This window comes from Crinia signifera, chromosome 11, assembly GCF_055691185.1.
Source record: "Crinia signifera chromosome 11, ASM5569118v1, whole genome shotgun sequence".
Taxonomy (NCBI): domain Eukaryota; kingdom Metazoa; phylum Chordata; class Amphibia; order Anura; family Myobatrachidae; genus Crinia; species Crinia signifera.
This window is the reverse complement of record NC_139227.1, coordinates 98,852,716-98,876,647: the sequence shown is the minus strand read 5'-3', so window position 1 is coordinate 98,876,647 and position 23,932 is coordinate 98,852,716. Positions and strand designations below refer to the sequence as shown.

The following is a 23,932-nucleotide window of genomic DNA, read 5'->3' as shown; positions in this document are numbered from 1 at the left end:
CCTGTAATTACTATTATCATCTGATAGGGTCTCAGAGTAAAATAGTTTGAGAACCCCTGGCCTAGATGAACATAGCATGGCCTGGGTTTATAATGCCACATAAGATACCCAGGGCCGGTGTAAGGCTTCTCAGCACCCTAGGCAAAACTTCAACCTACTGCCCCCCCCCCCCCCCCCATACTGCCACCAAGAACCATTTCCAACCCCTTAATGCATAATTGCCTAACATTCTGGAATGGCAGGGAGCCTCCCAAAGTTGAGTGGTCCTCCCAGCCCCTCAGGTAGGTGGGCAAGACCTCTGCTTTATCTGGAGGCCCCCAGCACCCTCCCCTTTGCCACCCACAACAGAGTACATGAAGAGAGGGCAGCAAAATAGGGAAGTATGCCTAAAGGGAAAGTATGGAGGTGAGGTTATAGAGGTTCCACAGCAGCCACCTGCATTAAGTACAACAAGGATCCTCACAGACATCCTTGATTTTTTGATAGGCAGACTTGGTGGTGCCCCCCTAGATCCCGGCGCCCTAGGCAGCTGCCTAAAGCTGCCTAGTGGTAGATCCGGCCCTGAAGATACTTCTATTTACCACACAAACTACTGCAATGGGCCAGTAAAATGTAATTATCTGTCTGTTACAACCGTCGCCTGAGCTCCTGAGGGGGCGGCCATTTTGTGGGCTGACTAGGAAGTGGTGTCATCACTACGGCTACACTCATTAGAGGAATGATGACACATGATCAAACTTTACACTAATGAGTATTATTATAGCGGCATGGAGTAATGGGGTAACACCAGGTCTGACTAGGTTGGGTGTTCCCATATAATTCCCGGCTTGCTGAATCCATTATATAACCTGTATTATATAATGACTGTAATCACTGTGACAGAGTCAGGGCTGTGTAAGAACACCTGCGCCTGCTGGGAATCCTTCCTCCAGCAAACTACAATAAGAGGGACATTTGATGGAAAGTCATGATTAATACTCACACAGTAATTACTTCAGTCCACCTTTGGCCCTCCAGCTGTTGTGAAACTACAGATCCCAGCATGCCTTGCCATTCCCTAATAGTAAAACTGTGGCAATGCATGATGGGACTTGTAGTTTCAAAACAGCTGAAGGCCCCTAGTCTGACATGCCTGAAAGGTGATTACACTCTATCTATAGAGAGTAACCTAGGGGCAGATGTACTAAGCCTTGTCAAGAGAAATAATGCAGACAAAGATAAAGTACCAGCCAATCACCTACTAACTGCCATGTTACAAACCCTGTATGTGTAAAGGGCACTACTACTGTGGGCAGTATGTGTAAGGGGCATTACTTCTGTGGACATTAGGTGTGGCTCTACTACTGTGGGCATTATGAGTATAAGGGGCACTACTACTGTGGGAATTATGTGTATAAGGGGCACTACTACTGTGGGCATTATGTGTATAAGGGGCACTACTACTGTAGACATTATGTGTATAGGGGGCACTACTACATACCCTCCAACATGACCCATTCCATTAGGTACAAAATGCTCTGTTCCTGGACTTCCCTGCCAGTGGTAGTTACAGATGTGAGCCTGCAGCACAGTCCAATAATCAAAAAGGGGAGCCACACCTGCTGCCACACCAAACATCACTGTCCTGGACTCACTGACAGTTGATGTGCCCCCCCCCTCTTTGAATATTGGACTGTGCTGGAGCCCCACCTCTGTAACTGCCACTGGCAGGGAAGTCCAGGAACAGAGCATTTTGTACCTAATAGAATGGGTCATGTTGGAGGGTATTCTACTACTGTGGGCATTATGTGTATAAGGGGCACTACTACTGCAGACATTATGTGTATTTGGGGCACTACTACTGTGGGCAATATGTGTAAGGGCCACTACTACTGTGGGCACTATGTGTAAGGGGCATTACTACTGTGGGCATTAGGTGTGACACTACTACTGTGGGCATTAGGTTTGAGCTACTACTGTGGCATTATGTGTGGCTCTACTACTGTGTGCATTATGTGTATAGGAGCACTACTACTGCGGTTGTAATGTGTATAAGGGGCACTACTACTGTAGGTGTTATGTGTATAAGAGGTTCTACTATTGTGGGCGTTATGTGTATAGGGGGCACTAATACTGCGGATATAATGTGTATAAGGGGCACTACTACTGTGGGCATTAGGTGTGACACTACTACTGTGGGCATTAGGTGTGACACTACTACTGTGGGCATTAGGTTTGAGTTACTACTGTGGCATTAGGTGTGGCTATACTACTGTGGGCATTATGTGTATATGAGCACTACTACTGGGGATGTAATGTGTATAAGGGGCACTGCTACTGTAGGTGTTATGTGTATAAGAGGTACTACTATTGTGGGCGTTATGTGTATAGGGGGCACTAATACTGCGGATATAATGTGTATAAGGGGCACTATTACTGTGGGCATTAAGTGTGACAATACTACTGTGGGCATTAGGTGTGACACTACTACTGTGGGCATTAGGTGTGCATGTGGCACTATTACTGTGGGCATTATGTGTAAGGGGCACTACTACAGTGGGCATTATGTGTATAACGGAGGTTGGCAGTATCTCTCCTGGGGCTACACAGAGATTGGCAGCATTGCACACGAGGCCACACAGAGGTTGGCAGCATCACACCTGGGGCCACAGTATCACAGCATGGGCCACACTGAGGTTGGCAGTATCACACCAGGGACCACACTGAGATTGGCAGCATCACACCAGGGGCCACACTGAGGTTGGCAGCATCACACCTGGGGCCACACTGAGGTTGGCAGCATCACACCTGGGGCCACACTGAGGTTGGCAGCATCACACCTGGGGCCACACCAAGGTTGGCAGCATCACACCTGGGGCCACACCAAGGTTGGCAGCATCACACCTGAGGCCACACTGAGGTTGGCAGCATCACACCTGAGGCCACACTGAGGTTGGCAGCATCACACCTGAGGCCACACTGAGGTTGGCAGCATCACCTTTGGGGCCACACCAAGGTTGGCAGCATCACACTTGGGGCCACACCTGTAGTCAGGGATGACTCCGCAGGATGTTGGGAAATGCATTCTCTACCTGAGCTCTACGGAATATCCAGGCTTGACTTGGATGCTCCATTCACAGCGGGCATTAAACGGGTAACTCTCCATCATGATCTCCCCACGGCCAGCTTGGATTACCTCCCCACATCCTATGGCAAAATAGAACAGCGTATCATTATTTATAAACGGTTTCATATATGGGATGCAGTTAAAATCCCGGCGGTCGGGATCCTGGCATTCAGAATCCCGACGCCGGAATCCCGACCGCCGAAATCCCGACACATTCTCCCTCCGTGGGTGTCCACGACACCCCTGGAGGGAGAATAAATTAGTGTGCCGAGCGTAGCGAGGCACTGGGCCCGCTGCGTGGCGAGCGCAGCGAGCCTGCAGGGGGGGGGCGATCCACGTCCCCCCCTTGTCGGGATTTTGGCTGTCGGGATTCTGAACGCCGGGATCCCGACCGCCGGGATTCAGTACTGAATCCTCATATATTATATATATATTATATACTTTATATATAATAATCAAACAATGTTATTGGTGCCATCAGCTCACATCACATAACACACAACAACCCCATCGTATCGTCTTTATGTTACCGCTGAGTGTAGCTGTACGGCACCATGAATTACATCTATGGTGAGGAGCAGCGCCCTCACCTGGTCACACTGCTGCACTACTCTTATGTCCATTATATCCTATATAGACAGTTCCAGATCGTACAGGGAACAGTAATATAAATAATCACACACCAAGCATGTAATAAGTAAAGTATATGCTTTGTGTGTGTCACCGCACAGTGAGAATGTGTGTATGAACCAATTTTGGCCACAAATGGCGTTAAATCAAATCATTTACAACAATTCAGAAATATATAATATATATATGTATATAATCTCAATGCTTTTTGTGTTGGAAACTCCACATATTTAATATAAAAAACTGGTGCTGGATACACTGTAATCAGGCAATGCTGGCAGGTTTCCCAGCACTGCAGGGGTTAAACAACCTCTTCCTATTCTCCTCTTCTGCTGAAACCTTAATGAAAGGCAGGAGCCGCCGTCTCAGAGTTGTGTGTGAGTTGGGGGGGGATGGCAGTTGCCATAGTAACAGGTACCACTATTAGGGTGCCCAAGCCAGCAGGCCAATTGGAACACTCCATCTTCCTTAGTCCCTCAGGGATGATGGGTGTGAGGTTAATAGTGCAGTTCACAAAAGGTTTATAGATTTACTATAAATAACATGAACCCAAAAATATGCCTTCTAGACACATTCTGGGATGGTTACGGGAGATGTCGGCCCTCGCTGTGACATCACATACAGAGTCAGCAACGTCTATTGCGTATTTATACTATAAACACCAGAATGGTATAATAATAATTATATATGTCTCCAATAGGACTGTACAGGAGGCTTTGTTCCAGCATCATGAGGCTATCCAGCTGCTGTGGAACTACACATACCAGCATGCTCCGCCATGACTTAGCATGCTTTGATATCTGCGGCATGCTGGGATGTGTAGTTCTACAGCTGCTTGCTTGCTGAATGTTGCCCAACTGTACAGCTTTGTAAGTTTGCAAAATGACCACAGCTGCAAAAAAAACCCTGATTTTACACCCCTGAACCCCTGTACGCCAGAAATAAGAGTGGTACAACAAACAGCTTCTATAGCTGGGTGAGCCGGGTGCCCCGCACTGAATGTGGGGTGAGCGCAGGAATAACATCATATTGTGCCCACGTGCAATGAGCTTTATGAGTGGACAACGGCCACGCTTCCATCAGAGGCTGTGAAGGTCGGCCTTCGGCTTCTCTATTCATCATGACGGCTTTTGTACCATCCATCAAAACTGGAATTAATTACATTAATGATGCAAAAGTGTTACCTTGAAGCTGGGCCGGAGAGATACATTTGTACTTCTGCTTGTTCTAGAGAGAAGATCGTGGGGGTGGGGGTGATCAAGCAGATCTAGGAGCTCCACTTCCACTAGGGGGGATCTAGAGACTCTGGGGATACTGGAGGGGGATCTAAGAACTCTGCTTCCACTGGGGGGAGAGATCTAGAGACTCTGCTGCCACTGGAGGAGGGATCTGATACTGGGGGGGGTTGTTAGGAACTCCGCTGCCACTGAGGCGAGGGATCTAGAGACTCTGCTGCCACTGGGAGAGGGGATCTGATACTGGGGGGGATTTAGGAACTCCGCTGCCTCTGGGGTGCGGGGGAGGGATCTAGAGACTCTGCTGCCGCTGGAGGGGGGGGGGTGTTAGGAACTCCACTGCCACTGGGGGGAGGGATCTAGAGACTCTGTTGCCCCTAGGGGGAGGGATCTAGAGACTTTGCTGCCACTGGGGGGAAGGGATCTAGAGACTCTGCTGCCAGTGGTCCTGGTAAATCTACACAGTACAATGAAAGCTCCAAAAATTCCATAAGTCCTTGGGTGCAGTAGGTACAGGGCCTGGTTCCGAGACACAACATCTTCGGCTTTCCGCACATCCTTGGCGTCCTCCTCACTATGTTACGCTGATGCGACAATCCGGCCGTGCTCACTAGAAAAATCCATACGACCAACCTATAACACCAACTTATCTTATGTTCTGGCATCATTAGTGATCTATGCCAGGCACATGCTGGGTAGGGCTAAAGATCCAGCTGAAACAGACATCCCATTTCAGTCGGCATGCTGAAGTCAGCCAACACGCTACGAGACAGAAGAGTTCCCCATGATCACATGGCGCTGCCCAGTTACCAAGATATGAACATTTTACCGGAGGATGGATCATCCCTCATACCCAAACAAACGCCGCCCTTGAGCTGAAGTCTGATTAACCGCGTGCCGACTGTACGATGTCCAAAATAAGGACAATATTTGTTTCAGTTTACTACTTAACCTAATAAAATGTGCTAGTCAATCACCTCCTAAACTGTCATGTTAAAGGAAGTGACTGAAAATAGCAGTTAGGAGCTGACTGGCTTGTACTTTATATCCATCCACTTTACCTGTCTCCAAGGCTTAGTACATATAGACCCCTTTATTCTTTACAGCAAGAAAACAAAAAAAGGCAATAATAACAGAAGTACTGTCCCCCTGCGCACAGATTAGTACATTGGCGGATGTGTTGGAACGGCGTAGACCCATGTTTCTTATCGCCAGTGCGAGCAGGCGGTGAAATTCCCCCCAAAGCCTCGTCTCATCCTGCGCCAGCACAGACTAACTGGCAGCCTGATGAAGCGTAATTAGCAGCTAGAATACACAGCAATTAAAAACTCCTTCTGCCCGGCCTGGATGGTGAGAGACACTAATTAATTGCCTGCAAGAATGTGAGTGCGCAGGTAACGTGCCTGATTCTGTGATGGGGAGATACACAGGGGAAATGTTCTACAAACAGGGGCCTCACATTGTGTATTGCGTTTTTGACTGACGCACACATCACAGGCCCCTAAACTACAACAAACGCAGCCTTTATCAATGGGAAGACGTTACGGAGAGTAAACACAAGACAATTAGCAACGTTTCAAAGGAGAAGTTTGGTTTTGTAGCACAATCCAAGTCTGACGTTCAGGGATAAGGAATAGGGAATTATATGCCACAACTTATTCAGCCAAGAACATATTCATGTACTCCATACCCTCCACCATAACCCATTCCATTAGGTACAAAATGCTCTGTTCCTGGACTTCCCTCTTACTTATATGATTGCCATCACCTGTGTTGAACTAGTCAATTTATATAACAGGAGTGTCACCACAGGTGACGGCAATCATATAAGTCCTGGAACAGAGCATTTTGTACCTAATGGAATGGGTTATGTTGGAGGGTGTATGGTACAGCCAATTGGACCCATGTGGTAAACCCCTGGTCCCGGAGGACTCTCCCCAGAAAAAAAAACAAAAACATTTTCTGGGAGATACTGAGGTCCAAGCACCTGCGTACGAACAGGAAGCATCCACCGCTGTTCAACCGATTATAGTAGATCTGCAGACACATGGCTGCAGGAGGTAAGACGCTGGAAGCACCCAGGCTGCAGCCTCAAGGATGGTTGTGACGTGTCTGCCCCCTCCATTACTACCCCCCAAATACTCCCTCACTGTCACTCCGAGAATAAGTCCCTTCAGCGTCATCAGCAGCAGATGTGTATTGCGACTAGATGCAGAGAGGCGATAGTCCAAAAATTGGGTTCTTCTTTGAATTTGGCTCTACGGCCCATGAGTGCCTCCCTTGATGTCATATGTAACAGCGCTGATTTATGCTGTTATTCCGTAAGGTGCGAACACCAGGATACGAAGCGCGACGAGCAAATCTAGCCCGGGATGGAACACGTATTCACTGATTGTGAAAAAAAAATTACAACCATCGTCATGATATTTTATCTTTCGTACCTTTGTCCCGGCTTAATGTACGTCAACATACAGTATACCATTTCCCCCCTCCCACACACATTATCACCCCCCACACACACACGCACGCACTCACACACACTGACCCTGAATGAGACTTACTCATGCAGTCTCCTCCATACCAGCCCATGCGGCACTCCGAGCAGTACCTCCCCTTCACGTAGAAGTCATCCAGCATTCCGCCCCATGATCCATTATGGCAGGACTTGCAGTTCTCAAATATGGAGCAACCTAGAAGAAGAGGTGGAGAGAGATGAGGTTCTTATGGGTCTGCAGGCGGATCTCACCACCCCCCCCAACCATGCTGAGTTACAGACGTAGGGTTAAATTTACTAAGATGGGAGTTCTATTGAAGATAGAACGTGATTGGTTGTTCAGGGCAACATCCTATTATTATTATAGAAGGTGCTAAATAAAATAAGTAGAATCTGATTGGTTCCCATCTTCAATAGAAGTCCCCTCTTAGTAAATTTACCCCTTAGAGTCAGTGTCATCAAAGTTTAAAGGCAACTTAAGGACTAATGTCATCCAGGGACAGGTTCCGTCTTGTACGGAATCTCTAGAACTGTTTATTAACTTCCCCCAGTTCTCTATCAGCGACAGACCACCCAGTATATACTGTATACGCTCCACACGTCTACACGTTCCATAAATATTAGTGTTATAGTATCTGTATCACTCGCCAAAATACTCATGTACTGCGCTCTGACTGCTCATTGTTCCGATCACTGGGGCTGATTCAGGTTCAAGTGCCGTTTTGTGAAAATCGGAAACCAACGACTGTTTTATCTAACATGCTGGGGGACGTCCAGACCAGGTCGTGATGCGACTGCAAAATAATTGCACGTTGCAAAAAATGCGAGCGCTTCGCAGATGTGTGAAGTGCTCACATAACTAATATCGCCGTCTGCCTGCATTGTCCGGAGCGCACCCACCCAACGCTGCATTGCTGCCCACCCCATGCTGCATCGCCGCCCTGTTGCTGCCTCCCCCACTGTCACTTAGACTGCAGTTGCATTTTCTAGAATGCGACCGCAGTTTAAGCATTGATGATGCGGCAGACGCACATGCGCAGGATAGCGATTTTCGATGAATATTCCTCGACTGAAGCTGAATTTGAAAACTGGGTTTGGGAACCCAGTGGTTCCCAAACTATGTGCGGTGGTATCCTGGGGTGCTCAAGACATTTGCAGGGGTCTAGGACCAGTTCAAATTATTTATGGTCAATGTAATAGACAAAACCAGTGCTTGTCATAACATATGAGGACAAACAGATGCGCGTCCTGCTCCTCACCACACAACTTGATCTATAAACACAATTTACTTCATTATATTTCTTCTGGATTCTTCAATAAGAAACTTTTGGCCTCGCGGTCTGAGAACCGATTTCGGATACTCTTGGGGGCCACGATTCACAAAAAGTTTGTGAACCACTTTTCTTAGACCAATCAGAGCACTGTAATCCTAATGTTGACACTGACATGCTAATGAAGTTAATACTGGGGCCCTCACGCTGTTTTCCATATTGGGCCTCCTCATATCTTACACCAATACACTAACATGAACCCGGTACCTGGGTGTATGAGACAGGAGTCACACTCGTCGTCCTCATTCCGGCAGCAGGGAATAGTGTACCCCACCTTCTCATTGCCCCCTGGGCACACGCACTCCACCTGGTCATATTCACAGCAGCCGCGGCACATGATGTTCCACTCAGCTCCAGGGCAGTTTTCATTGATTAAGATGTATTCTAGAAAGAAGAAAGAAAGTAATGGTCATTTACCGATATGCAAGAGGTGCCCAATATAGCATGGGCCGTTTATTAGCCTTGCGGTCCTGGAGGCCACGTTAGGGAATACTTTGCATCTTCTGCCGGAGGAATCTGGGCGGATGCTCAGGAGATGCCAGAAATCATTGATCATCCTTTATTGTCATTGGGACAAACATTGTGGGAAAGTCATCCCCAATCTTGCAGAAATGGATACATCTGGGGGGTGAGCCTTGCCTTTCTGCTGTGGGTGAATGTGAACAGCGCAGTCCAGCCCATTTACCCATAGAAAGTAATTGTATTTTATATATTGCTGTGTGCAGACTGGGAACTGCTGATAATACATAAAGGAAGACTGAGCCCCAAAATGTAATGTTTCTGATTGGAACACTGCTGAAAGATAAAGTGTTACCGCCCATTGCATTAGCTCCTCCCACATCACTAAGGCAGTTCTCTTAAGGCACAAGACACAGGGCAAAGTGATGTCTATGTACAGTGCAGTCATCTGTGACATCGCACGTATGGGTCATTGGGTTGACCCAATTTAGGTTGACATGCATTGTGTCGACAACTGAAGGATGACAGGGCTTAGTTCAACACCTGAAATAGGTCGATAAGCCTGCAAAGCTGTCAGTCACTTCCTGTCTACTCTTGTGGAAACAATTCCCTCCTATGGCATCTTGCTGCAGAGCAATGAAAGGGAGTGGGCGCGTTGGTGCTAGGTGACGGATTTACCTGCTGGCGTACAGCCATCACACAGAGCCCACGTTTAGTAGTTGCAACTGAACTGCTGCCTATACTGCAGTGTTTGGGTTCAGATTTGACCCCTTAAAGAAAACAGCAAAATAGGCTCTGAGGACACACATTTTGGGTGTGATATGACATCAAATATAATAGAGAGGATACCAAGTAGTCATATACCAGTAGGTCATCATCAATCACAGGCAACTATCTCAGCGGCCAGTCATTACTCAGATCACCGTCACTAGTAGTGCCACCAAGATTATCCACAACAAACATGTCCACTAAAAGTCGCAGCGGCGCAGTTCTCCATCTTGCAGGTGCGCTGTGAACGACATAGTGGACTGATTGATGCCTCTATCGCATCTAGTGCCAACGTGCCCACTACAGAGTTACCAGCTCTAATGTTATCACATAAAGCGCATGGTAGAGGCTTTCTCGTCGCTGTTAGATGCAAGGGTGGCGCAGTGGTTAGTTCTACCCCTGTCCCGCGTGTGGAGTTTGTATATACTCTCTTTATTTGTGTGGGTTTCCTCTGGGTGCTCCAGTATCCTCCCACACTCCAAGTACACACTCGTAGGTTAATTCAATCCTGACATATACTAACCTTAGTGTGTATGTGATCTAGGGAACATAGATAGGGAATGTAGATTGCTGCAGCAGGGACTCATGTGCATGACATACTCTCTGTAAAGTGCTACGGAACCAAATAACTGAGTAGGACAGGGCTGTAGAGTTTGTGGATAATTGCCCACCCCACAACGGGCTCACAGCTCCATTATCCCCAGTTTGATTATCCTAATATCTAAGCTACTGCTATTGTAATGCAAGGGTGGAGTGGTCACCACGGGGCCTGGAGGTTAGCTGCAATGATGGTCTACCATTTCATAGCCCCCAACTCTGCCCTTCCAAGTATGCCGAGGGCCCACCAAATGCACATGGAATCCCCACCGGACATTGCATTGCAATGTGATCATATAGAAGCTGCACTGTCATTGGTCACTAACCCGTCAAATCTCCAAACACTTTCAAACTTTGGGCCTCCTGCCCTGATTGCTCCCAGTACTTCTACCATGCATACTTATCTATAATGGTCTGCAGCACATAACCCCTTGGACCTGAGCAACATGCTGCAAGATGGATGGGGATATTGGCCATTATTCTGGTTCACTCACACAGGCAAAATTCTTCTCAAATGGACAAAACCATGTGCACTGCAGGTGGGGCAGATGTAACATGTGCAGAGAGATTTAGATTTATTCATTTATAATTTCTTATATAGCACAGCATATTCCGTTGCGCTTTACAATTGGAAACAACAGTGATTAAACAAACTGGGTAGATACAAACCTGAAATGTTGGGGGAGTGATCTCATGGCAATGGGGCGTGGCCTATTGCCGTAAGGCTATGCCCCCCATTTTTGCTGGCTATGTCCCCAGTCCATCAGGTTGCAGGAATAGACGCTGTGCACATAGCTTCTATTCACAGGGGACAGGGGGGGCTACCATTCCCCCCCCCCCCCCCCCCAACACCACCATGGGACACTGCCAACCCTGGGAGGGACGTGGGAACATCCCAAAAAATAGGACGTTCCGGCGAAAAGCGGGACAGTTAAGAGGTATGCACCTGTAGTGCACATGATTTTGTCCATTTGAGAAGGAATTTGCCTTTGCGAGTGAACCAGAATAAGGGCCATTGTCTGGCTATTAAAAACTACTATAAGTTTGGTGGAACCTCAGCTACATCTGGCAATAGGTTTTCCATGAGTAACAGTGTTGAACTCTCCCAAGACCATCTCCTTCCTGTTATAAATTACAAGGTTATCATCTGCAGAAGAACCCGGCTTCAAGAACATCTATAATCAAAATATATATTCCTTATCAATTTCTAGCTGCAATTTTGATGATTCTTACCCAGTGCCCCATTACCCTTCAGTTCTCAAACACAGACATTAAGTAAGGTCTACAGAATAGTCAGTAATGGGTTACACTGGATACAAAGAGTTAACCAATCGTTGTGTCAGGGCATGGAATTCATTCGCAGATGTAAATCCAGGCAAAGGTTCATGGCTAGTTACACGTTATGGAAAAAATGCTCTCTCTGGTTTTGATTTGGCATTTGCAGAAAGCTATTCACTAAGAACGTCATAACCTGATTTTGTCAATGAAGGGTCCGATCTGAGCCTAGTTCATCCCTATGGCCTGTTCCCATCAGCATCTCATGGCCAGAATCTCACATATGTGTTACTGTGGTGTATTATACAGGACTATGAAGATTACAGTAACGCTCCCCAGAGGGACATTGATTTAGACAGCGGGATGTGCTGGCCATCTATTGAGAAAAATGTTGTTAGCGTGTTACAAATTTAGTCACCAGGTGGCGATGTAGCGCAGAAAATGATGAACTGCTACAATTATTATGTGTCCTCCATTGTGGTCAACAAGAGTTTATTGGGCCAATTCAATTAGGGGTGAACTGCGTTTTAGAAATAGTGAACAAAAGAAAAATGGGAAGAATATGATCTAATGGTGCAAACAATTATGCTGTATACATGTGCACAAATTCAAAACAAAGTCAAAACAAGAGTATAATACGTCCCTTTTGACAAAATTGTGAGTCTTGTGAAGAAATTATTTTGTGAAGAAATTCTTTAGTCAATGTGTCAATTTATGTGGATATATCCACGTGAGGGACTGATCCTTGTGCTCCAATGAAGAAATGGTTGCTCAATATATGTGAAAAAAACATACATAACTTAGTGAACCAGTACTTAGTGAACCAGTAGAGATTAGGTGGGTGTTCTCTGACAGCATTCCTCGCTCACCTCTAAAGGAAGGACGAGGAAACACATAGAGGTTTCTTTTTGATAGTAATATAACAGGAGGCGTACCCCACTCACACTGGATGTGGTTGTAGCTCCACATGTAAAGGTTTCTTTGCACCTTGATGGTTATAATAATTCAGTGATTCAGAGTACCTCGCTTACCTCCACACTAGGGGCGAGAAAGCATATAATGGTTTCTTTAACCTAAAATATGGATATAAGGGTGCGATGGATATAGCATACCCCACTCACAATAGGTGCAGTTAAGTCCCATCACATAGCATTTTCTTTACTTTCTACATTTTCAACCTTCTTTGTCTCCAAAAATTATCCCTTCAAGATGTATTGTTTGTCAAAAAATTATATGACGTCTCCAGATCAAGTAAAAATAGTATTTAATGTAAAGAATCCATCCAGGAATACTTTAACACAGAGAAGTTCTTACAGCCAAAGGTAAGTAAAATTGGACCACATCCAAAGCATGTGTATCCAAAATTAAGTACAAAAATAATCCAAAAGGAAAAGAAGTATATACAAAAATCCAAAAACAAAATCCCCCCCAAAAATCAAGATTTGCACAGGGGTTAAAAAAGCCTTCACACATATGACAAGTGTCTAGAAGAGAGATAGTGGCTGCTTGCACACTGGATGCGCAGTTCTAGAAATGCCAGATGGCAGCATAACTTACCACCCTCCTGGCCCGATCTCGCCCTTGGCTTGCTGATTTTTGTAGAAGACTGCAAACAAAAGTCAGTGAGTCCAGAGCTGCCGTATGGGCGGCCAGGGAAATGTGAACTGTCCTGGAGGACCGAGTTTGGAAAGAGTCTGTTCTAGATGGACAATCGTTAAATCGACATGGTCAAAAGTTCGACAGGCTGAAAACGTCAACATAACAATTGTTGATACACGACTTTTGTGAGATGTACCATCCACAGCAAGAGTAACAACAGAATAGGCAGACTGTGGAGTGTAACATCTGCCCTGGATTCCTCAGATAACAGAGACTGACCAGCTCATGTGAGAGGGTATCCGGACTGATCATAGACTGACTCATGGTCGACCACTAATGGTCGACAGTCAAAAGGTTGACAGGGTCAAAAGGTAGACAGTCAAAAGGTTGACAGGGTTTAAAGGTCGCCACAAAAGGTCGACAGGGTCTAATGGTCAAAAGGTCGACATGAAAAAGGTAGACATGCATTTAAAAAAAATTCAGCATACAGGCGGTATGTCATGCCCTACCATCCACTAGGGCAGACATGTCCAAACTATGGCCCTCCAGCTGTTGTGAAACTACACATCCCAGCATGCCTTGCCATAGTTTTAGCATTCCCTAATAGGAAAAATGTGGCACGGCATGATGGGACCTGTAGTTTCACAACAGCTGGAGGGCCATAGTTTGGACATGCCTGCACTAGGGCATGGAGGGAGAATAAAATAGTGTGCCAAGCGCAGCGAGGCACCGAGCCCGAGGGGACGCGGTACACCTGTGTCGACGTAGACACCCTAAAAACATTAAAAACTCATGTCAACCTTTTTCCATGTCAACATTTTGTCTGTTGACTTTTTCACCATGTCGACATTTTACCTGTCGACCTTGTGACTGTCTACCATTAGTGGTCGACCATATGACTGTTTGTCATGAGTCAGTCTATAGCCCTGTACACACGCTTATAGAAGCAAAATCGAATCCACATCGAATGGTTTTTAGGACACTTTCGATCTGCATTCGATTCGATGTGCGCTCCCGTTTTCTCAAAATCGAACAGAATAGAAAAATCTACTGTGCAGCCAAGGAAATCTCTAATTCGATCCAGTAAATCAAATGAGTACATTGTGCCTACATTGTAAAATCGAAATCGAATTGAATGCTAAAGTACAGATCTAATGCCAAATCGAATGGGAATATCTAATGCCAGATCTAATAGAAAATCGAATCTAACATCAAATCTAAAGCAAATCTAAGCGTGTGTACAGGGCTTATGTTTTATACCATAGCCATGTGAGAGGTGTCTAGTTCTAATCCTACATTACCAGGGAAGTCCAGCAACAGAGCATTGTGTCCAGAGCATGTTCTCCCTGAAGGAGAGGGTCATGTAGGCAACTATGCACTAATTATACTGGGTGCAAAAGACGTACCTCCCATATACGGTACCTCCCATATAAGCTCAGACGCAGGTGTGCTTGGCCCTCAGTTACTGTGAATGCATCTCAGGTAAGAGGGCTCTGTCACACCCCAGGATCACTATGAGAAAGAGGTATCAAGCTTCAAAAAGTGATAAACAGCCAGCCAATCAGCTCCTAACTGTCATGTTACAGACTGGGTTTGGAAAATGACAGGTAGGAGCTGATTGGCCGGTTGTTTATCCTCCTACACTTTATCACTTTTTGAAGCTTGATACATTTGGCCCTATAGGTGCCCACACGGTACATTTTGTGCTTCATGCGCTCTTTGCATCGCATCTACTACTGCACGCGAATCCCGCGATACGTGGGATTTCAAATAAACAGTTCAAAGACGCAGCCGTCCATCGCACCGTATGTGGGAATCTCTAGCCCAAAAACGTGTAACTTTGAATTGTTGCGTGTAAAGTAAACTCAGGCAATATATAGAGTGCAAACAGGGGCCACAGCTCTGCCACAGCTGGGAGTGCACCCGTTTGTTCAGTATGCAAACCTTAGACTTGTATACACAACATAGAAACAGCGCTACATATCTAAGCCAGAAGCAGAGGGGGATGTCCTATTATAGGGTCCCCTCTGCCCCCCATAGGTCATCATGGTAAACTGGATGCCAGTAGGTGGTTTATGAGAACCAGGCTCCTCATTAGAGAAAATCATTGGGACAGACATTGTGAGGAATATGTCAGCTTGGAGTCAGCAACATTGACATGACAGCATAAGCAGAGTTCTCCAGTATTCCTGGGAAGGCAGTATAACAGCTCACTATGGGGCCCATTTATCAACTAATATGTGCGGCTAAATCCCTGAGAACACCCGTTTTCGGGGGTTAACCGCAAATATTAAGTTTCACCTAAATGTATTAAAGGGGGACCGAAGCAGGAATCTCCGATCCCTGCTGCGATCCTCCCTGCAGCGCCGCCGGACGCATCCCCCATAGGTTTCTATGGGGGATGCGAAGCTGTTGTGTGTATGCGTGTATCCATATAGAAAACTATGTATACATACACACATGATCATAGAGATGGATAATCTTACAGAAGCAATTACATTTAAACAAATTTGTATTTGCATATCTATCATCTGCCCCCTCCCCTGAAGTGTCAGATGTGTGGTACTCACTGGGTCCTTTGGGGTGGGCAGAGGCCATCTGAGCACTCAGGTAGGACAGCAGAAGGCAGGCCCACAGGTAGAGGGTCATGGTGCTCTCCAGGGTCCCAGGCCAGGTACAGGGTGTACAGTAGATTCAGGGCCTCCACCTTTCCATGGTCCCTGTCTTGAGTTGGGACAAAAGCTTCCACAGGTGGTCTTCCAGCTGCGTCACTCCAAAAACACCTGGCTGCATTAGACAAAAATACCAGACTGCGTCAGACAAAAGCACTCAGCTGTGTCACTCCAAAAACACCTGGAGGCATCAGACAAAAACACCCGGCTGCGTCAGACAAAAACACCCGGCTGCGTCAGACCAAAAACCCCTGGCTGCATCAGACAAAACCACCCAGTTGCGTCACTCCAAAAACACCCGGCTGTGTCAGATAAAAACACCCAGCTGCATCAGATAAAAACACCCGGCTGCTTCAGACAAAAACACCCAGCTGTGTCAGACAAAAAAGAAAAAAATAACTCTCCCAAACAAAACCTGCGTCACTCAAAAACACCCAATTGCGTCACTCCAAAAACAACCAGCAGTGTTACCTCCTCAGGAGTTGCTGTAGACAGCGCAGGGTGCAGGGGGTCCCAGGGGCTGTAGCAACACCTCAGCTCTCTCCCAGGCAGCAGATATGGGGAAGCAGGGGTACAGGTACCGTGCACAGGCTCCTGTCGTGTCTGAGTTCTCCCTGCAGCCCCGTCCTGACCTGGCAGGCAGTCTGGAAAAATGCTCAGCTCTGGGTCCAGTCCATGTGTTTGCAATAACATACATTCCTCATCAGTGACACAGCACAGAAAGTAATTAAATAGCAACTAATTTATAGTATGTGCACTGGTGACATTTATACAAATGAAATGTCTCTAGAGCCCCAAGTTTTAGGATGAAGACAATTGGAAGCTTAAACTGGCCACATACCAAAGTCCTCCCTCTCTACAATCTGCAATGTATCCAAGTCCTCCCTCTGTGCAATCTGCAATGTACTCAAGTCCTACCTCTGTGCAATCTGCAATGTATCCAAGTCTTCTCTGTGCAATCTGCAATGTATCCAAGTCCTTTCTGTGCAATCTGCAATGTACCCAAGTCCTCCCTCTCTACAATCTGCAAAGTATCCAAGTCCTCCCTCTGTGCAATCTGCAATGTACTCAAGTCCTCCCTCTGTGCAATCTGCAATGTACCCAAGTCCTCCCTGTGCAATCTGCAATGTACTCAAGTCCTCCCTCTCTACAATCTGCAATGTACCCAAGTCCTCCCTCTGTGAAATCTGCAATGTATCCAAGTCCTCTCTGTGCAATCTGCAATGTACCCAAGTCCTCCCTCTCTACAATCTGCAATGTATCCAAGTCCTCCCTCTGTGCAATCTGCAATGTACCCAAGTCCTCTTTGTGCAATCTACCCAAGTTCTCCCTCTGTACAAACTTCAAAGTACCCAAGTCCTCTTTGTTCAATCTGCAATGTATCCAAGTCCTCTCTGTGCAATCTGCAATGTATCCAAGTCCTTTCTGTGCAATCTACAATATACCAAAGTCCTCCCTCTGTGAAATCTGCAATGTATCCAAGTCCTCCCTCTGTGAAATCTGCAATGTACCCAAGTCCTCCCTCTGTTAAATCTGCAATGTATCCAAGTCCTCCCTCTGTGCAATCTGCAATGTATCCAAGTCCTCCCTCTGTTAAATCTGCAATGTATCCAAGTCCTCTCTGTGCAATCTGCAATGTATCCAAGTCCTCTCTGTGCAATCTGCAATGTATCCAAGTCCTCCCTCTCTACAATCTGCAATGTACCCAAGTCCTCTTTGTGAAATCTACCCAAGTTCTCCCTCTGTACAAACTGCAAAGTACCCAAGTTCTCTTTGTTCAATCTGCAATGTACCCAAGTCCTCCCTCTGTACAACATGCAATGTACCCAAGTCTTCCTTCTGTACAATCTGCAAAGTACCCAATTCCTCTTTGTGCAATCTGCAATGTACCCAAGTCCTCTCTGTGCAATTTTCAACGTACCCAAGTCCTCCCTCTATGCAATCTGCAACATACCCAAGTCCTCTCTGTGCAATCTGCAATGTACCCAAGTCCTCTCTGTACAATTTGCAATGAACTGTATGTTTCTTATACGTTTCCATGGGGTTTTTCCTTTGCATTGTTAGTTTGGTGCTTTGGGTGTTTGTTGTTGTTGCCGCATATAATAATGTCAGACATTTCGGGACTATTTTTCCTAAGAGTAACCCAAGTTTTAATAAGTGGAAAAGGGGGGTTTTCTGTTACATAAACATTGTAGGACTCTGCGGTTTTCCTAAATTACTTGGACAGCTGTGCGCACTATTTAAGTGAATTGGAAGGATTACTATGCACCGCTGCATAACGGACTCACATCACTTTACCATACACATCTGTAATGAGGAACACAGACAGCAAAGGCGCTGAGCAACTGCGGGACAATGCTGCGCAATACAGGGACGGGCGTGCTCTGCGCCATACAGCTGCCGCAAAAGCCATTGTAAACAGTCTCCGGGTGCTAATCAATCAAAGGATAGACAGTATCTAGGTTAACAGTCAATATGTCGACGGCAAAAGGTCAATATTCTCAAGGTCGACATTGCCAAAAAGTTGGCACAAGCAAAATGTCGGCATGGAAAGGACACCATAAGTTTTTGACTTTTTCTGGTGTCAATTGTGACACCTGAGCACATGAATCCCAAAATTCCTGCACTGTGTCCCCTTGCGTGGCTCGGTTCCTCGCCATGCTTCAGGCCAGGTGCCTCATTCCACTATTGCTTCCGTCTTCAAAGATTATTGTTCTCAATTGGGGTTAAAGGGGGAAATTTACTAAGATGGGAATTCTATTTCAGAATGGATGTTGCTATAGGCAACCAATCAGAATCTACTCATTTATTTAGCACCGTCAGGAAGATAATAGAATCTGATCGGTTTCCCATAGCAACATCCCATCTGCAATAGATCTTAGTATGAAAAACTAGAAATGTTGGGGGGGGGGATCTTGAAAAACTCATGTTGACATTTTCATGTGTCGACCAATGTCACATCGAGCTTTGGCTTGTCAACCTATTGTCAAATTTATGGCTATTCCTAGGCTGGCGTTGTCACAAGTTTTTTACAAATTTTGTGTCGGGACTTTTTTCTAATTTCCCGTCCACATGGACTGTGATTGGGGACGGTACAGTGCCGTCCTTTGCTGATATCTTCATGCATACGGCATTAATGAACGCCGTTGTGCATGCGATTTGTCTAACATTAAAATACTCTGGTTTATGGAACAAGTGCTCTCCAGATTCCACTTCAGAGACCAGCAGTACTACTCTATCATTAGCCTGGCCACAGTCAGACACGGAGAGGTGTGGTCCCTGTGATGCCCTCCAAAGCTCCGCACTAAGGAGGTTATTCTGATTCACTCGGAAAGGGACAATAACTCTCTAATGGACAAAACCATGTGCATTGCAGGTGGGGCGCGTCAGTGTGACCGGGCACAGGTCACAGGGTGAGGGAGTGCGACAGTGTGACAGGGCACAGGTCATAGGGCGAGGGAGTGCGACAGTGTGACAGGGCGCAGGGTGAGGGAGTTCGTCAGTGTGACAGGGCACAGGTCGCAGGGTGAGGGAGTTCGTCAGTGTCACAGGGCACAGGTCGCTGGGTGAGGGAGTGCATCAGTGTGACAGGGCAAAGGTCGCAGGGTGAAGGAGTGCGTCAGTGTGATAGAACGCAGACCGCAGGGTGAGGGAGTGTGTCAGTGTGACAGGGCAAAGGTTGCAGGGTGAGGGAGTGCATCAGAGTGATAGAACGCAGACCGCAGGGTGAGGGAGTGTGACAGTGTGATAGAGCGTAGGCCACAGGGTTAGGGAGTGTGTCAGTGTGATAGAGCGCAGGCCGCAGGGTGAGGGAGCACATCAGTGTGATAGAGCGTAGGCTGCAGGGTTAGGGAGTGCGTCAGTGTGACAGGTTGCAGGCTGCAGGGTGAGGGAGTGCGTCAGTGTGATAGAGCGCAGGCCGCAGGGTTAGGGAGTGTGTCAGTGTGATAGAGCGCAGGCTGCAGGGTGAAGGAGCACGTCAGTGTGACAGGGCACAGGTCGCAGGGTGAGGGAGTGCAACAGTGTGACAGGGCACAGGTCATAGGGCGAGGGAGTGCGACAGTGTGACAGGGCGCAGGGTGAGGGAGTTCGTCAGTGTCACAGGGCACAGGTCGCAGGGTGAGGGAGTTCGGCAGTGTCACAGGGCACAGGTCGCTGGGTGAGGGAGTGCATCAGTGTGACAGGGCAAAGGTCGCAGGGTGAAGGAGTGCGTCAGTGTGATAGAACGCAGACCGCAGGGTGAGGGAGTGTGTCAGTGTGATAGAGCGCAGGCTGCAGGGTGAAGGAGCACGTCAGTGTGACAGGGCACAGGTCGCAGGGTGAGGGAGTGCATCAGTGTGACAGGGCAAAGGTCGCAGGGTGAGGGAGTGCGTCAGTGTGATAGAACGCAGACTGCAGGGTGAGGGAGTGTGTCAGTGTGATAGAGCATAGGCCGCAGGGTTAGGGAGTGTCAGTGTGATAGAACGCAGGCCGCAGGGTGAGGGAGCACATCAGTGTGATAGAGCGTAGGCTGCAGGGTTAGGGAGTGCGTCAGTGTGACAGGTCGCAGGCTGCAGGGTGAGGGAGTGCGTCAGTGTGATGGAACCCTGCAGTATGTGTTCCAGCATAGAGGTGTGTGTGTGTGTGTGTGTGTGTGTGTGGGGGTGATAGTGTTTGAGGGGGTAGGGCACCCCTAGAGATATCAGTGTATGGGGCCCCAAGAGTTCTGTTTCTGGCCCTGGGTTCTGTATAATATAGATTATTACTAAAGAAAGAATGAAGATGAATGTGTAAAATCAGCATTGGGTATATTAATTATAACCTATGTTTCCAATGTTTCCACTCCTGGCCTCAACCTGTTTTTTCCTGGTCAAAAATTCAGGTTTCCCTGTAAATTTTGCTGCCAAACTTCTATAATGCTGCGGTATATACAGAACGTGAGCCCTGAGACAACCAAGAGGAAAAACGCTGATACCACTGGAAATCCTGATCAATATTCCATTTCCCAGTAACGGAGAAAAGCCTGTAAGTGGAAATGCCGGCAATAATGGATAACATGAACCCTGACCCCTCCCACCGGTGACTGTGATGTCATATCCCAGGAACTCACATACTGTATGTCACTTCTGCCAATATAAATAGCGCACATTAAACCATTGGGTTGGAAGCTCAATACTCCCATAAATACATATTTCTGACACTTTGTGGCATAAACATAATACAGAAACAAACTTGATCCAGAAGTGATGTTTCTTTTGGTTTCCTTCTTATCTTACTGATATTTGAGAATGACAATTAAATTAACGGGTCCGGTATGAAATGCCGGCAGTCGGAATCAGACCGCCGCAATGCCGACAAGGGGGGCCGTGGATCGCCCACCCTTGCGGGGTCGCTGCGCTCGCCACGCAGCAGGCCCGGTGCCTCCCTACACGACACCCATAGAGGGACAAAGTGCCGGCATTGCGGCGGTCGGGATTGCGGCGTCGGTATTTCGACTGCCTGGATTCCGACCACCGGCAAATTGACCGCATCCCAAATGAACATAATCCTGTTATAATATTACAGTAATTGCTGTTGTGCTACAATGTGTATTGTGCAGCATTGTGTACACTTTCATTCATTACCAGGTATCTTATATGAGATGATTACAATATACAGTACTGGAGGTTTGGTACTGCACAGATACAGCAGGTGAGCGCAGTGGCATAACTATAGTCCCGTAGCCCCCGCGGTGGCGGGGAGGCGCTGAGAGTGTGTGGGCGTCGGGGGGGGGGGGGGGCTGCGGGACTTTTATTACTCTCTGCCTTCAGCTGCCGGCGCTTCTGTCTGTGCCGGGTCCTGTGGCGTAATCAATAGTTACGCCACTGGGTGAGTGTGTCTTCCAGGTGGGGTATGGGTAAAAACTGGACATGGACAGAACCTCGGAACGCCGGACCGGACAGGCTCCATTCATCAATTTCTTTAATTCCTGAGCTTGGAGTGTCCCATCCAGGGGGTATCCTTTCCGGGGGCTGCCTGTGACAGCTGTCACCAAGGACAGGAGGAGGGGTAGAATAAAGCCTCCCTGTATGGTCCGGGCATGCAGCAAAAACCGAAACGTTACGGATCACACGGGGAGGCTGTAATCTCCCCTTCCCCATATACCTGGTGAAAGTTATCACAGGAACCCCCCAGACAAGACAACCCATGGACGGGACACTACAAGCTCAAGAATGCAGAGTTCGGGGTCTAGTCCGGGTCTGGTTTTTACTTAGTCCCTTCCAGATGGTTACAGACATTTCCCAAAATTAAGCATTGTCCACCAACCTCCCTTTACTGTACATTGTTGCTTCTGTGAGGACCCCAGGATCTATGCGGCTGTGCAGCGCAACTTATGCCTCTCGCATAACCCCTTAGTTCCTTCCAAGTTCCAAAGATCGCACAGGAATACACAGTAGCAAAGGTACAAATTTACACACTGGTTATACATGTAAAATAAGCCGGGGTCTTGATCGGATTTACTTAGGCCCCAGGCATAGGCATACTAGGCAATTGCCTAGGGCGGCAGCCTATGCCTAGGGGCGGCAGCTCCTGGGGGCAAATCTAGGGTCCGGGGGTGCCGGCACAGGCACCCCCTAATGACCAGCCCCCTTCTACACAGATTGCAGCAGCACCTCAGTCTCTGCTTAACTTGTAGTGTCTGTCAGATGAACGTAGCGCGCCCAGCGATACCCGGCTGGAGCGCTCAGCGCTGTTAACAAGGACCTGCCCTGTCTTCTCGCCCATCAGCGGCATCATGGGGGAAGTGACACCTCCTTCCCCCCGCAGCCACACCGTGGAGGAGCTAGAAGCTCCAAAGCACGTTCCAGAGCCTCTCAGGGTGCACTCTGTTCCTCTGTACCTTACTCTGTAGGAGCCCAGACAGGCTCAGCGCTGCCTCTGATTAAAAACCCTCTCATGACAAGGCAGCAGCTGCTGCTATCCTTCATGGGCCTGAGAAGCATATGATGAGCTCCACGAAGCAGAGCTCAGCACAAGCTTCTCAGCCTCTGACCTCTTGTGCAAAGTCTTATGGGGTGCCGGACGCGTTCCCGATAGTCGGGATCCCGACAGTCATTTACCCGACGTTGGGATCTCTCGTGGGGGTCCAGGACCTCCATAGAGGGAGAATAGAATAGGTGTCTTGCCATGCTGTCTGAGTACGGACAGTTTGGATCCCGACGTCGGCCTAATGACTGACAGTATCCCGACTGTCGGAGCCCCATACCACACCCGTCTTATGGGACTTAGTCAACTCCCAGTAATGCATTGCACACTTGTGCAGTCAGTGTGCCTTGACTCCTGATTCTCAGCACCATTAATCATTGTCACATTGGCAGATAGGTGAAGCTGCAGCACTACCCCACTCCCATGCACAAAACCATTAGCTAAAAAAAAAAAGTGCCCCATTATAATTCGGCACTGGTGCCCAGGGATCGCTGTACCCATCAACTCGTTTGTGTGTGTGACCCCCTTCTATTGTATGTGTGACCTTCTGTACACTGCTTTCCCTGTGTGTGTGTGTGTGTGTGTGTGTGTGTGACCCCACTATACCCCCCCCCCCCCTCATCCCTGGTGTGTCACCCCCCTGTACCCCTTCACCTGTGTGTGACACCTTGTCCCCTGCTACCCCTTTCCAATTTCCCTGATGTCTGATCCCCTCTTACCCTTATGTGTGTGTAACATCTTGTACCCAAATACAAATGTGTAATGGGCATTACGGTTTCTGGTATAACTTGTAATGGACATTACGGTATGTGGCATAATTT

At 47.5% G+C, this 23,932-nt stretch overlaps 1 protein-coding gene across 1 annotated transcript in view; it reads right to left on the bottom strand.

Annotated features, from left to right (window-relative positions):
- PAMR1 (peptidase domain containing associated with muscle regeneration 1) overlaps positions 1-16,944 on the bottom strand; it is a 34,667-nt gene extending 17,723 nt beyond the window's left edge. The window contains exons 1-5 of the mRNA XM_083163870.1: positions 16,638-16,944; positions 16,065-16,281; positions 9,004-9,180; positions 7,533-7,661; positions 3,072-3,186 (exon numbers count right to left, since the gene is read on the bottom strand). Of these exons, the coding sequence (XP_083019996.1) occupies positions 3,072-3,186; positions 7,533-7,661; positions 9,004-9,180; positions 16,065-16,143 (500 nt within the window). The 5' untranslated portion in view covers positions 16,144-16,281; positions 16,638-16,944. The remainder of the gene's footprint in view (positions 1-3,071; positions 3,187-7,532; positions 7,662-9,003; positions 9,181-16,064; positions 16,282-16,637) is intronic.
- Between the last annotated feature and the right edge of the window lie 6,988 nt (positions 16,945-23,932).